At 36.4% G+C, this 16,045-nt stretch overlaps 1 protein-coding gene across 11 annotated transcripts in view; it reads right to left on the reverse strand.

Moving 5' to 3' along the window:
* The window catches only part of LOC135206942 (adenylate cyclase type 1-like), a 352,691-nt gene that overhangs the window by 72,573 nt on the left and 264,073 nt on the right, over nt 1-16,045 (reverse strand). For 9 of the 11 annotated variants that reach the window (XM_064238463.1, XM_064238460.1, XM_064238457.1 and 6 more), the window contains one exon: nt 13,422-13,547. The exons of the other annotated variants lie outside the window; for them this stretch is intronic. In XM_064238463.1, the coding sequence (XP_064094533.1) occupies nt 13,422-13,547 (126 nt within the window). The remainder of the gene's footprint in view (nt 1-13,421; nt 13,548-16,045) is intronic. 11 annotated transcript variants of the gene reach the window in all.

Here is a 16,045-nt window from a genome sequence, read left to right on the forward strand (position 1 = left end):
AATGTTCCTGAAACGACTCAGGCAAACGTCATTGAACTGTGCAAGCATACGACCTGTGTAATACTTTTCGGGGTGTCTCTTTTCTACAAATGATTGCACTTTATGAAAAGCAGCTAGAGCATCCTTAATTTCTTCCGTTGCCATAGGGTCCTCCTCCTCGCCGCTGCTAGAGAACTCTTCTTGAACGACGCTATGTTGCATGGCCTCCAACTCCTTCAGGTCATCTGTCGTAAGCTCCTCTTGGTGCTCCTCGAGAAGGTCATTGATGTCGTCCTCGTCGACGACCAGCCCCATGGACTTGCCGAGAGCAACGATCTCGTCAAGATCTGGTTGCGGAACAGTTTCAGGGTCATCAACTGTTTCTTAATCTGCATCAGCTTCGCCCACGTCGAATCCCTCGAAGTCTTGGGCAGATACGGCATCAGGCCAGAGTTTCCTCCATGAAGAATGCAAGGTTCACCTCGAAACCTCCTGCCAAGCTTGATCGATGAGTTGGATGCATATGACAATATCGAAATGCTCCTTCCAAAATTCACACAAGGTGAGGTTTGTGGTATCGGTGACGTCAAAACATCTCTTGAAAAGATGTTTTGTATACAGCTTCTTGAAGTTCGATATCACTTGCTGGTCCATGGGCTGGAGGAGAGGGGTGGTGTTAGGCAGAAGATAAAGAACCTTGATGAAAGAATACTCCGCTATGATATCTTCCTCGAGGCCAGGAGGGTGAGCAGGGGCATTGTCCAACAACAGCAGATATTTCAGAGGGAGGCGCTTCTCTTCCAAATATTTCTTCACGCTCGGGCTGAAACACAGATTTACCCACTCAGTGAACAAAAGTATCGTTACCCAGGCTTTCGCATTAGCCCTCCACATCACTGGAAGCTTCTCCTTTAGCACTTTGTGGGCCTTGAAGGCTCGAGGAGTCTCCAAATGATAGACAAGTAGGGGCTTGACTTTACAATCCCCACTGGCGTTGGAACATAGTGCGGGCATAAGCCTGTCTTTCGTAGGCTTATGCCCGGGTAGCTTCTTCTCTTCCTCCGTGATGTACGTCCGACGAGGCATCTAATTCCAAAAAAGGCCAGTCTCGTCACAGTTGAACACTTGCTGAGAACTGTAGCCTTCATTGATCATCATCTCGTCGAACGTCTTAATAAAGGCTTCAGCCGCTTTCGTGTCCGAGCTGGCAGCCTCCACATGCCGCACCACCGATGATGCCAGTCCGTTTCCGGAATTTTTCAAACCACCCATGAGAAGCCTTGAAGTCTGGGGTTGGCGTCGATGTCCCTTCTCCTCCGTTGTCTTCAGCCTGGGCAATCAGATCACCGAAAATAGAAAATAGTGCTGGCCTTGTGGCAGATTGCCGTCTCGGTTATTGTATCGCCAGCGATTTCTTTGTCTTTTATCCATAGAAGAAGCAGCCTCTCCATCTCATCATGCACGTGGCTCCTCTTGTTGGACAAAATAGTCACGCTCTTGGAAGGTGTAGCTGCTTTGATGGCTTCCTTCTGCTTAAGGATGGTGCCTATTGTCGACAGATTTCGGCCGTACAGTAGTACCTCGAGATACGAAAGGCTCTACTTACGAAAAACTCGAGATACAAAAGCCAATGCAAAAATTTTACTGCTCTCCATACGAAAAGTTTTCAAGATACGAAAGGTTGTTGCTGCAAAGTCCCGAGATTCGCCCGGACCACCGAGAACAATTTTAAATCTCCCGCGCCGCCAACTGAGTAAACTCGCCACCATCCTCCCGCTCTCCCATTGGTTCCTGATGCTAGTCACCCCATAAGGTCCTGCTCTCCTATTGGTCAGCATCTACCCCTTGTGCTTTAAGTATTCTATTGGTAAAAGGTTGCTTTAAATTGAAAAACTTATTCATGCAATACATTTAATAAAAAAAAAACATTAGGTAAAGATAGAATAAAGAATAGAAATGAATGGTTATTATACTGTTTGGTAGTTTCAGTAGTTGAAGAGATAATGAAAATTTATGGCTTACTGTGTAAAAGTGATTGCTTGGCGATCGTTTGATACTCATAAGTGCTGGATGTAAACAAACATTTGGAAGCTTTTTTTTTGTTTGTTTATTATAGTTAATGGTTACTTAATAATTATTTGAAATGAGTACTACATGCAATACATTTAATAAAAAAATTGTGAATTACTGGCCCTACAGACTATCATACATGTATGACCAACATGTTTGTTCATACACTGCCATAGACTAGTAAAATGTTGGATCAAACGTCATTACGTGTCGGAGAAGCTTAGTGGAAACATGAGCAAAGGAAAAGCTTGTATAGCTATTCTGTCAATTAAAAAAAAAAAAAAAAAAAAAACTGATTTTCAAATGAATGATGTTTGAGTCCCTTTTATTTAGCAACGCCTATTATACATGTGTATATACTGTCCATAGATAAGGTAGGTTAGCAGGGATGAAAAAATATTTAGCTTATCAAATATATTATGAACAAGGTCGGTTTTAACACACACACACACACACACACACACACACACACATATATATATATATATATATATATATATATATATATATATATATATATATATATACTATATATATATACACACATATATACACACAAACGTGCACATGCACGTGTACTATCTAATTATGCATATTTGCAAACCATTGTTATCCATTTTCTTTAGTTAAAAGAAACTTTATTCAGTCATTTGGTTATATATATATATATAATATATATATATATATATATATATATATATATATATATATTATATATATATTCATATACAACTATCTAGCAATTCATTTTTGGATATATTTGTGTATTTTTCTATCTGGTTCTGTGTTTTTCTCTTTCTTTCTTGCTTTCTCTGTTTATTTCTTTTTATTCATTTAAATTTTTTTTCATTCATTTCTCTTTTCACTTCTTGTTAATTTTCTTAATTATCTCTTTTTCCTCCTTTATTTTCTCTCTTTTAATTTGATTTTATATAATATATTTATATATATATATATATATATTATATATATATATATAATATATATATATTTCATATACAACTATCTAGCAATTCATTTTTGTATATTTTGTGTATTTTTTCTATCTATTTTCTTTTTTTGTGTTTTTCTCTTTCTTTCTTGCTTTTGTCTCTGTTTATTTCTTTTTTATTTCATTTAAATTTTTTTTGTTTTCATTCATTTCTCTTTTCACTTCTTTGTTAATTTTCTTAATTATCTCTTTTCCTATTTATCTATCTCTTAATTGATTTTATATATATATATATATATATATATATATATATATATATATATATATATATATATATTCATTATACAACGAGACCAGACATTCTCCTTCAAGGTAGTTCCTTTCGGGCTCAACGTAGCACCCAGGGTGTTCACGAAGTTGGCGGAAGTGGTGGTTCAACAACTAAGGTCGCAAGGGGTTATGGTAGTAGCGTATCTCGACGATTGGTTAATCTGGGCTCCAACAGTCGAGGAATGCCACAAAGCAACACTGAAAGTGATTCAGTTCCTGGAATATCTAGGTTTCAAGATAAACAGGACCAAGTCAAGACTCACTCCAGAGTCAAACTTTCAGTGGCTGGGCATTCAATGGAATCTATCCTCCATACTCTGTCGATTCCATCAACCAAGAGGAAAGAAATAGCGAAGTCAGTCAAGCAATTTCTGAGTCACAAACTGGCGTCGAGAAGAACTCAGGAAAGGATCCTGGGTTCACTCAGTTTGCATCAGTGACAAACATCTTGATGAAAGCCAAACTGAAAGACCTAACCAGAATCTGGCGCTCACGAGCAAATGTCAGGTCCAGGGACAAATTATCCTCAGTCCCTCAGATTCTACGGAATCGACTTCGCCCGTGGGCAAAAGTCAAGAACTTATCGATTTCAGTACCACTTCAGTTTCCTCCTCCGGGGATCACCATCCACACAGACGCTTCATTAAGCGGTTGGGGAGGATATTCCCAGTTCAAGAAAGTTCAGGGAACTTGGTCACTTCAGTTCCGTCAGTTCCATTTATAAATACTGGAAGCAATGGCAGTGTTCTTGACCCTAAAAAGGTTACGTCCGCCAAAGTACTCCCACATAAAGCTAGTCTTGGACAGCGCAGTGGTAGTACATTGTATAAACAGGGGAGGTTCCAAATCGTGCCATCTAAATCATGTCATGGTAGCCATCTTCTCCCTGGCGGACAAGTTCAGTTGGCACCTCTCCTCCACCCATATAGCTGGAGTGAGAAACGTCATAGCAGATGCTCTATCCCGATCAGTACCTCTAGAGTCGGAATGGTTCACTGACAACAGTTCGTTCCAATGGATTCTTCAGAGTTCCAGGCCTACAAGTGGATCTCTTCGCATCCCAAGCGAACCACAAACTCCCATGTTATGTGGCCCAACCTGGACCCTCTGGCCTATGCCACGGACGCCCTGGCCCTAGACTGGAACAACTGGGAGAAGATTTATGTCTTTCCTCCAGTGAATCTTCTCATGAAGGTACTGAACAAACTCAGGACATTCAAGGGTCAAGTGGCTCTAGTAGCCCCAGACTGGCCGAAGAGCAATTGGTACCCTCTAATTCTGGAACTGGGTCTTCGCCCTCTTCGGATTCCCAGTCCCAAGCTCTCCCAGTCAGTACAAACGAAGACTGTGTTCGCTTCCTCAGGAATTCTCAAAACCCTAACTTTATGGATTTCATGAAGTTTGCAGCGAAAAGGGATGCGAATATTGACCCTCAAAATATTCTCTTCTTGGAATCCGATAAAAGGGATTCAACTTTGAGACAGTATGATGCTGCTGTCAAAAAGTTAGCAACCTTCCTGAGAGAATCGATATTAGAATCATGACAATCAATTCAGCTATATCCTTTTTCAGATCTTTATTTGAAAAAGGCTTAGCAGCTAGCACCATTACGACAAACAAGTCAGCCTTGAAAAAGATTTTTCAATTTGGTTTCAACATAGACTTGACAGACTCCTACTTCTCGTCTATTCCCAAGGTGTGTGCTAGACTTAGACCTTCTGTAAGGCCTACGTCAGTATCATGGTTCTTAAATGATGTTCTAAAGTTGGCTTCAGAAACTGATAATGACACATGTTCTTTTATAATGCTCTTAAGAAAAACTCTTTTTATTAAGCTTGGCCTCAGGAGCTAGAATTTCAGAACTGTCGGCATTATCCAGAGATCGGATCATATTCAGTTCCTTCCCACAGGGGAAGTGCTACTTTCTCCGGAACGTAGTTTATAGCTAAGAATGAAGATCCTTTGATGAGGTGGGAACCATGGAAGGTATTACCCCTTCCACAAGATATATCTCTTTGCCCAGTATCGACCTTACGAGCCTTTCTGTCTAGGACCTCCTCATCCTCATCGGGTCCTCTCTTTAAGAGAGAAAAAGGTGGTACTTTATCTATTAAAGGCATCAGGCAGCAAATCCTGTACTTTATTAAACAAGCCAATCCTGACTCTTTTCCAAAAGCACATGATGTCAGGGCAGTAGCCACCTCAATTAACTATTTCCAACATATGAACTTCGATGAGTTGAAAAAATATACTGGATGGAAATCGCCGACAGTATTTAAACGTCATTACTTAAAGTCCTTGGAAGCTCTGAAATTTTCAGCAGTGGCGGCGGGTAACATAGTTCCCCCGACTCTGCCTAATCTTTAGTAGAAGATCCAGTCCTCCTTTCTACCTGTCTCACCCAACAGTTCGTCTATTCCTGCCTTGTTCATCTACGGTTACCTTGTGTCTTAGCTGCTTTATGATGATATGGTGGGTGTCCCTTATTTTTTTGCTAGGGACACTCACAATCGATTGTATATATTGATCTCTTGGATGTGATCCCCTTATTTTTATGCTAGGGGATACATCTTAATTGTAATGGTTACGGGTTTTGTATATTAAGTTATATACATTCCTTTATATATTATTATTTATTGAAGTTTGTTCTGTTCAACTTATTGTCTTAATTGCTCTAGAGTTCTTGATACATATCAATACACAGATACTATTTCGGAACATATATGCCATGTAAGCCCTGTATATATGTAAATTACCTTAAGTTAAGAAATATTATTAGCATTAAGTTTAATTTAAACAATATTCTATTTTTGTATCATTGTGTATATGTATCTTTATTAGCAATTATATTCTTTTATTTATTTTATCTTTTATTTGAGACCTCTTTTTTGTTTTGTTGAGTTTTATTTACAATCTTGTGCTATTTCTCTGGTACGATTTCGCGCAGCGACACGAGCTGAGCCCAGAAAAGGGATTTTGACGTAAGGAAAAATCTATTTCTGGGCGATTGCTCGTGTCCCGCCAGCGAAATCCTACCCTACCCATCCCATCGCTCAAGATTGTCTGCTAACTTCAGGATGGCCACCAGAGGCGCAGCAGTCGGCAGCATGGGATGGAGTAGTAGTAGTTGCTGCCCACTCTGTGGGTCGGCTCTCCTCTTGTGGGGATTTTGTAGTGGGAGATTTCTATTGGCATTGCGGCTCGTGGTAGTGGTCTCACTCGCCATAATGTTCATACCGACACCCTCTTGGAGGGTGAGCGAGTCAGTTGTACTGACCTTTTTCTTTTATTTATTATTCTCTGGTATGTGTTAGTACATTTACCCTAGAAATAATAGATTAAAGGATATTTCGCTGGCGACACGAGCCAATCGCCCAGAAATAGATTTTTCCTTACGTCAAAATCCCTTTTTAGGTACTATATATTTGTGTATTTTTCTATCTATTTCTGTGTTTTTCTCTTTCTTTCTTGCTTTCTCTGTTTATTTCTTTTTATTCATTTAAATTTTTTTCATTCATTTCTCTTTTCACTTCTTTGTTAATTTTCTTAATTATCTCTTTTCCTATTTATCTATCTCTTAATTGATTTTATTTTTGTGTTCATTTGCTTATTAACGTATATATTTCAGATTATTTATGCAAATGAAATAAAAAAAACATTTCTTTGGTTAACACATATATCTCTTTTTTTTATTTATTTGTTTAGTCAATTATTTATATTCATTTACATAACTATTCATTTGTTTGCCTACTTTGTACAGATCTTTGTATTTTTTATATATATAGGTATATATGCATGCAGTTATCTATATATATATATATATATATATATATATATATATATATATATATATATATATATATATATATATATATATATATATATATACAGAGAGAGAGAGAGAGAGAGAGAGAGGAGAGAGAGGAGAGAGACGAGAGAGAGAGAGAGAGAAGAGGAGAGATTTACTTTTATTGCTTTAGGAATTATTCCTTTAGAAATCTGGCTCGATATACTAAATAACTTAAAAATTTCTGATTTGTTTATCTATTAGTTTATTCATTTTATAATTTTTTTCTATTACTTGTACGAACATATGTTTATCTATTTATATATATATTTATCTGTTTTAAATAATGCTCATTTTCTATCAAACACAGACAAGGAAATGATTGCTAAAGTCCCATGAACTCTAACCACAATTCTTGATGCTCTTGTGTGTTCGCCATGGCTGCTGTTGACAAAATGAGCATGTATGATCAAACAGCAACACACACTTGTCAAACATGCTGATCAAACGTCTTGTTGGACGGACCGGCTTCAAACAGCTTGTTCAATCCTTCAAACACGCCAATACATTCTCAAGTTGGATTGTCCAACGCCAATTTGATCATACATGTTTGATAGTCTGTAGGGCCCCTTAGATATCATAAAATATAAAATAAATCAGACTGCCAACAAATACATATTTTTTAGAATTCTTCTTCTGTTTTATTATTACGTTACGTATGTTTCATTATAGCTGTCAGTAACTCGGTATCTCCATTAGGTAAAGATAGAATAAAGAATAGAAATGAATGGTTATTATACGGTTTGGTAGTTTCTGTGTGCTAGGAAAAATGATTGCTTGGCGCTCGTTCGATACTCGTAAGACGGGTAAGAGCTGAATGTAAACAATCGATTGGAAGGTTTGTTTTTTGTTTGTATAGTTAATGATTAATTAATAATTATTTGAAATGAGTACATACTGATTATTTATACATTTTATTGGCATATTCTAAGCTTTTAGCTCTTAGGTTTAGATTTCAGAATCATAGACTAGGCTACAGTAGCAACCGCTAACATAGGCTAGGCTTATTGCTAAGGGACATATGCTAAAGTCCTAATACATGCAGTAAAAATGGGGTTGAACATTACATGCAGTTTACAATATTACTCAAGTATGTACAGTATTTTGCCTTTTTGGAGTCCTATTTCTTACGTCGGATCGGCGTCGTAACCCTAAAACATATGTTTTAGGCCTGGAAATATAATTTACTGGGGTGTTTTTGGAGGGCTTGGAACGGATTAGCCATTTTACATGTAAAATGTGTTCCAAGATACGAAAAACTCATGATACGAAGGCCATCTCGGAACGGATTAATTTTGTATCTCGAGGTACCACTGTATTCCTTAGTGATCACACTCAACCGCATGCCAGCCTCATACTTCTTGATTATCTCCATCTTTGTCTCCATAGAAAGCATCCTCTTCTTTCCATGAACTAATTAAGTTACTAATTAAGTTCTCACACAACACGATAAAAGTACAAAGCGAAATCACTAACATGAATTTACGTTAACAAACGAAATCGTATATGTAAACGAACGAATTCCGCATGCATATGATAAAGCTGGTGCGACGAAGTGGCCGAAGGATGCCTTTACATAGAGCAAGATGGGATAGATGCTGACCAATAGGAGAGCAGGATCTTGCGCGTGCATATGATAAAGCTGGTGCGACGAAGTGGCCGAAGGATGCCTTTACATAGAGCAAGATGAGATAGATGCTGACCAATAGGAGAGCAGGATCTTGCGGCGGTGACTAGCATCAGGAACCAATGGGAGAGTGGGAGGATGGTGGCGAGTCTACAGTTAGAGGCGCGCGAGTTTTAAAATTGTTCTTGGTGGTCTGGGCGAATCTCGGGACTTTACAGTAACACCCTTTCGTAACCCAAATTATTTTTGTAACTTGGATTTTTCTTAAGTTGGGACTTTCGTATGTTGAGGTTCCACTGTACTTACCTTGACAAAACTCGGTTGAACCAAAATTATACTGTTGGAAAAAGTGCTGGAATATAAATGACCAGAAGAAAGTGATAGGAGTTAACCCCCCTACTGCAGAGGGGCTAGGTTGATCATGCAGTATGTAACTAAAGAAAACTGGGCTAATGCTGTAACGCATGTGAAAAATACCAGAAGATTCCTCGAGATCACTCTCTATATGTAGTACCCCTAACATAGTTGGGACTTTCGTATGTTGAGGTTCCACTGTACTTACCTTGACAAAACTCGGTTGAACCAAAATTATACTGTTGGAAAGTGCTGGAATATAAATGACCAGAAGAAAGTGATAGGAGTTAACCCCCATACTGCAGAGGGGCTAGGTTGATCATGCAGTATGTAACTAAAGAAAACTGGGCTAATGCTGTAACGCATGTGAAAAATACCAGAAGATTCCTCGAGATCACTCTCTATATGTAGTACCCCTACAGCCAGTACAAACTGAATGTTGATCTACTTCGAATTCCAGCATCCAGATAACAAAAATATCTTTTCTCAAATTAGCCAACCTTTGTAAGTTTGTTGTAATTTCAGTCAATAAAGTAATAATAATACATCCTGCTGAGAGAGAGATGGAAAAACACTGCTGGACTTATGCCTGAATAATGTAATCTCCTTCCGTATACTGAAATCTATAACTCATAGAGACAGTTTAAAATGAACTCCTTCATCATCTAAACTTGCTGCCAGCAGCATGTTGCATATTTAACACGTCCAGCAACCAGCCAAATTCTTCTTTATTCCTTCAGGGGCTGGTAATTATGAGACATTTCCATGAGCAAAAAAAACAGACAGTGCAATTCACTGCAGTGCAGGGAATCTGTGGGTCCTGCATAATAGCAGCCCAATAGTAATAAAAGTAACAAGTGTTAATTAAAAACTAACCACTGTTAGCTAGCTACAATCACTGTATAGGCAACAAATACTTGAAATTAAAAAAAAAAGCTGACATGGCCACAAGTATAGGTGTCCATAGTATGATGTACAGTAACATGATCAGTGGGTCAGATCCATAAAATAGTTAATGTATTAAAAAAATATTATTTCAAAATACTACAATAACACTGCCTGAAAGGATTTACTCACAAATGCTTCTGAACTCAAGAAAAACTAAACAACATATTTCTATATGTACTCCATTTCATAACTTTTGATTATCTGGTTTATTCCCAAGCACCAGGTAAAGGTTATACACTACATTAGTTGGTACATAAAATAATTATTTATTGGAATTATGCATAATTTATATAAAATCAGTATATCTAAGATTTTAATTTGTTTGACAAACCTCACCATCACAAAAAAGTAATTTTCATATTCCTGTTCAAAAAACAAGTGTGTCACAGATTTTTTTAACACCTGTGATGTCACTACCACCAGAGTATGTAATAACCATTGGAAGTAGATCTGCATGAATATATTAACAATTGAAAATGGCCTCCAACAGTATAGATAACAGATTTAGTTTGATTATAAAATACTGCAAATAAAATACTGGGTTTTAGTAAAGACCAAAGCTCGTAATTCAAGCATGATTAGGAACTATACTATCAAAGCTACGTTATGAAACAAAGTTAGGCTAACACGATTTACCCTTTCGGTAGCCTCAAACTATACATCAGCTGATTTGCCCTTTCAGTAGCCTCAAATTATACATCAGTGTTAAAAAAGTAATTGACATGAGGTTCAATAACAAAATTGTATATCATCATTGTATTGATGCTAATTATTGCTTTGTTAGACAAAAAAAAAAAAGCAAAGCAATTACAGTATAGCCTAGTGATCTATTAACTTCCTGCCTTGCAGGAGACATACTGGCTCCCAATTTTAATAAATATGAGCCTACCCATTAAAATTTGAAAGAACTAAAACTTTCACTAAGTCTTAGAACTAAGTATTTAGCTTTTGAATGGTATTATAATCAACTACTAATTAAAGAGCAAACACTGGGGATATATGAACTCTGTGACAGACCAGTGTAATGGGAAAGATATTAAACTTACGCACTGTTATTAAATCTGTGCAAGTAGGATTATAAAAGAACCAAGGTCATTGTTGCAGGCCAGGAGATACAGCCCACTTGTCCTAAGTCCTTCATATTCTATCACTGAGCCAACTAGAACTATTCTGGCTGAGACCAACTATAAGAGAATTCTTTGAGAATGGTTGGTCTGTCTTATGGAGCCATGAGAGTTCAACTTCTATGAGGATGAACAGTGGCTACACTATCAAATAAAGGTGAGCTATATACATCAAAGGTGTAATTTAAAACATGCTGATTCTAATGTGAGAGAGAGAGAGAGAGAGAGAGAGAGAGAGAGAGAGAGAGAGAGAGAGAGAGAGAGAGAGAGAATGTTAGCAAGACTGTAATACTGAATGAACATATCAACAGAGCAAATGGATGGAGAGGTTCATGAATGGTCACATGAAAACCTTCCAGCAATCATCCAGCACACAGCAAATGATAATGTGAGATAAGCCATTTAGATTTAGCAATTCTCTTTCCTCCCACTGACTTACTTTCATGTCATTTTGGACATTATTTACTTTACTCAAATTTCTTCACATTAAATCATTTTCTGTGCTCCTTGTCCTTCAGAGAATTCTGATAAACCAATTTTGGCCAAAGTAATATCAAGCTAAAGAAACTGTGTTCTAGGCTGTTCATGAGCCCAGGATATAATCAACTTACTTGAATGCTTTTTTCCATGCTTTAATATAACATGAAGAAAAATTCTACCTACATGAGAAGAGAAGTGATCTTTTTATGGAAGTTCATTTTACTTTGGACAGAAAAGAGCATAAGTAAGATAAAGCTTCAAATACTGTATAAATTACTTATTTCCCCTGTAGTATTGTATAAATAACTTATTTCTCCCATGGCATAATTGAATGGGCTGCATTAGAAAATCAATGTTGCCTCAGAATTTCTCATCTAATTTCTAATTACTATTATCTATTTCTACCACTGACAGAAACAAAGGAATGATTTCATAAATATTCATAAATATACATATGTTTTATGCACAACTGCAAAAGGTGCTTCAAAACAATGCCAAAAAAGCTTCTTTAGTGATCACATTTTGTTTTTGGTATGAGTTTCATGCAGTAAAGCCACAGGTGCATTAAGTTGATTAGATTATCATAGAACTCTACCTGCTGGGTTAATATTTACAGAATCACTGTAGACTGATGGCATTTCTAGATATGGTAACATTTACAGTACATCAATTTTCATGACTTGTGAAGCAAAAGTTTATATTATACCAAATTCTGCTATTCATTTTATCCTAATATGTAACAGTATTACCTTTAAGGTTGTTATTAATGTTGTTATATAGCCACCAGAATATTGCTTAATACTGTAGTTTGACTACTGATAAAATACAAAACATTGTAATAACTAAATTCTAGGTAACTCTACCCACATCAAAACATACAAAGAAGCTTTCTCCTTATTGTCTTCATCTAAATGAAAAACTATAATACAGAATTTTCCTAATTAAAATTATGAATCCCCAAAGTACTTAATAATACTTGGCAATCTAAGTCAGAACCTCAGTACAGTAGTAATGAAAAAACTATGCTTAAGGAAGAGGCATGGTTATAATTGTATGTTATATAGAAAAGTATTGTACTGACAAAGACCAGCTAACTGTAACAACACTTCTTGCCATGAACCCATCCTTTTCCTCAATACTGCAAGGTTCCTTTTTACTAAGTGCTAAATGCAACTTTAAACTGATCTAATAAACTCTATACTTTAAAAGCTGTAAAAACTTGTAACCTTAAAATATAGAACTGCGGGACACACATCTATATATAGTACTTAGCCATATATATTATGATACAAAAAAGTGCTGTAACACTATTTTACCCTGACACAGTTACATGCATAGCAAGTCCTATTTCTTTTATGTATTGTCTTTAGAATATTTTTCTAAAATAAACAATGTACATTATTGCTTTAATGTTTTCTCTCAATTTCCTGTTATTAAAAAGCACAAATGATTCATTCAACAAATGACCATACAATGAACATACTATTCATTTAAAACCTTCAAGAGATTTTACAGCATGCAAAGACGAATGCATTTAAAAAACATATCTCAATTTGACAGTTTTGATTACTACAGCTTTTCAGGTACATTACTACATTAATGAAAGACAGTAACTAGTAATCAGCAGCTCATGAAATAGTAACTGACGCGCAAACAACACGGAAAATATGCAGCAGGATATAAGAAACAAAAAGGAAGTATTTTGCATGCACATTTTTGGTTCCATCTTACCATTGTGGGTGTGGTAGTGGCGGTGGTGTGGGTGCAAGGAAGCATGAGGGGGGTGCAGTGTCCCGCCACACCGCCCCACCACACAGTACGCTGCCCACATAGGCCAACCACACCCATGATCCGGGGCTAGTAGGGACATGCCAGGGGTGGGGTTACTCAGGGACAAGGGAAACTGGGTTTCATGTATATTGGGTAACTGGGTTAATTTTGATCAACTGACAAAATTGTAACAACAGATTCAGCAGTTGTTTTTTTACATCAAATTGGAAACATTAAGTTATAAAAGGGCTAGGCTATCTTGCTTTGGTTAGGTTAAAAAGTTAGATTCAAATTGGGTTGACATTAAGAAGCTATAAATTTTTCAGAATGTATGATCTAGAAAAGGGTTATTAAAAAGATTGGTTAATTTGGAAGTATGGAAAATTCTAGAGATATGCATCTAAATCTATTTTGATTGCTTATCTGCAACAGCCAAAATTTCAAAATAAAATGTACACATCATTATATGCAGCAAAATAAGAAGTAACGAAGAGCCAAAAAACTCTCATCTACCACTAGATGTATACGTATTTTGCCCAAACATGGCAAAACTACTTTGCTAAAATAAAGCAAAAAACAAAAAAAAAACAAGGACAAATTAAGAATTTCAAGTCTCCTACAGTAAATTGTACCTAAATAATATCAACCATGCATGCATTTCTCACTCGATGGAACTGCTAACACAACAGTGTATATACTCTCGACCTTCATAACCATTTCACTCTTTTAAATGCTGAACAACTTCTCATTCAGTAAGTCATTCCTATGAATATTTCAGGACAAATAATCTTAGTTATTTAAAACATTTTCTGGCATTTAATACACAACAAATATATATCCTTACATTTTCTGACACACATTGCATTATTTACACATCCACTGACATAAAATCAATACAATCCACATAAAGTTTGGAAACAATATTGCAATAGCTCTGCAGACATATCACCATTTCAGAATCCTGTAAGAATCATGTCACACACGCTCATGGTCATTATGGCAGAAATAATACTTAAAAATTCTAAGTTTCTTAACTATGCCTATCATATTTTACTTATGCTTAAAACCCACAAAGACAGAATTGGTAGTATACTGGGTCTCTATTAAAACAAAACTACCTGTATTGAGTTGTGCTTCAGGTAAGCCCTCCCTTTCACCAAAGGGAGCCATCAGTGATACATGTTTCATATGCCTCAAAAGTGATTCTTTCAAAGGGAATTTAAATTCAAGAGTTACAGAACTGGTATATGGAAGATAGGGAAAAAATGCACTAAACTATCTAATGAAATTTATATCTCTGGAACCCCTATTGTGACTGTACTACTAACCAAAGTTCTGTTCTTCTCAGACACTTTTATACCTTAGTTTCATATTACACTATCTATCATTATTAAACGTGCATTTATCAATGTTACTGGTACTTCTTTATACCACACATAAGTGTAGGATTTTCCAGTAAATTTGTGAAAATTCTTTTCATCGCAGGTTGGAGGTTGTTGAAATTTCACTTAACTAGTACTTCTGACAGACTATAAATGTTCCCCTAAGCCTTTTTCCACTTAGAGTAGTACTGCTCTTTATATATATATTTTTTTTCATTTTTCATGGGTTTGTCTTGTTCTAATAATCTTTGCAATGATGACAGTTTGTGGAAGAGGGTGCCAGAATGTGTTGTTCCCATTACCTCTGCAGTCATGGGATCTGAGTTTATTTCAAGCCTTGTTCAATAACCTGCTTTGTGTACTGTATGATATAGCCCCTCCTCATTCAGTCTGTGACATCTATAAGGATTAGTTATCTTTACAATGATCTTTATTTATAAACCCTTTGGGTCAATCAGGCTGGTCAAATTTGTTTTTTCTACACAAACCTGTTTCTCACAAACTAACTTTTCTGTAATCATTTTCTTTTGATCACTTCCTGTGAAGTTCTTGTGTAAGTTACAATGCACATTCATATATTATTTTGAAGCTCAACATAGGCAGTCCCTGGTTATTGGCAAGGGTTCCGTTCCCGAAGGTGCGACACTAACCGAAAATAGGTGATAATAGCAACGATCCTTGGTTATCAGTGCTGATAACCGAGGATCAGTGCAGATAAGCATGGATTGATGCATATCAGCACAGAAAATTCAGTTATTGTCGTCACTAAACAAGCACCATAAAACCGGATTGCTGATAACCTAGGCCGCCGAGAGATGTTAAATGTCTATCTATTTCATTGGTCATTTATATTTCACTGTTTTCTATATGTAAAACTGTTTATTTTCTATAAAATGTATATTTTGTTAACATCTTTGGGCATTTGGAACACACTAATTGGATTTTCATTGTTCCTTATGGGAATTAATGTTTGGATTTCATACCTTTCAAACTTTGTGAGAAGTTCTGGAATGGTTTACGTGTGAAAATGGAGGTTCCACTGTACTTTTATGTACAAACAATATCATGTAAATTTATCTAATACAGAACTGGTACACTTTTTTTTTGTACCATGAGAAATTATAAATTTCCTTCCACCATTTCCTGAGTAAAGACAGCAAATCTCATGATGTATTCCAGATTTCCATCTTTTGATTCATATCA

Source organism: Macrobrachium nipponense, chromosome 31, assembly GCF_015104395.2.
Source record: "Macrobrachium nipponense isolate FS-2020 chromosome 31, ASM1510439v2, whole genome shotgun sequence".
Taxonomy (NCBI): Eukaryota; Metazoa; Arthropoda; class Malacostraca; order Decapoda; family Palaemonidae; genus Macrobrachium; species Macrobrachium nipponense.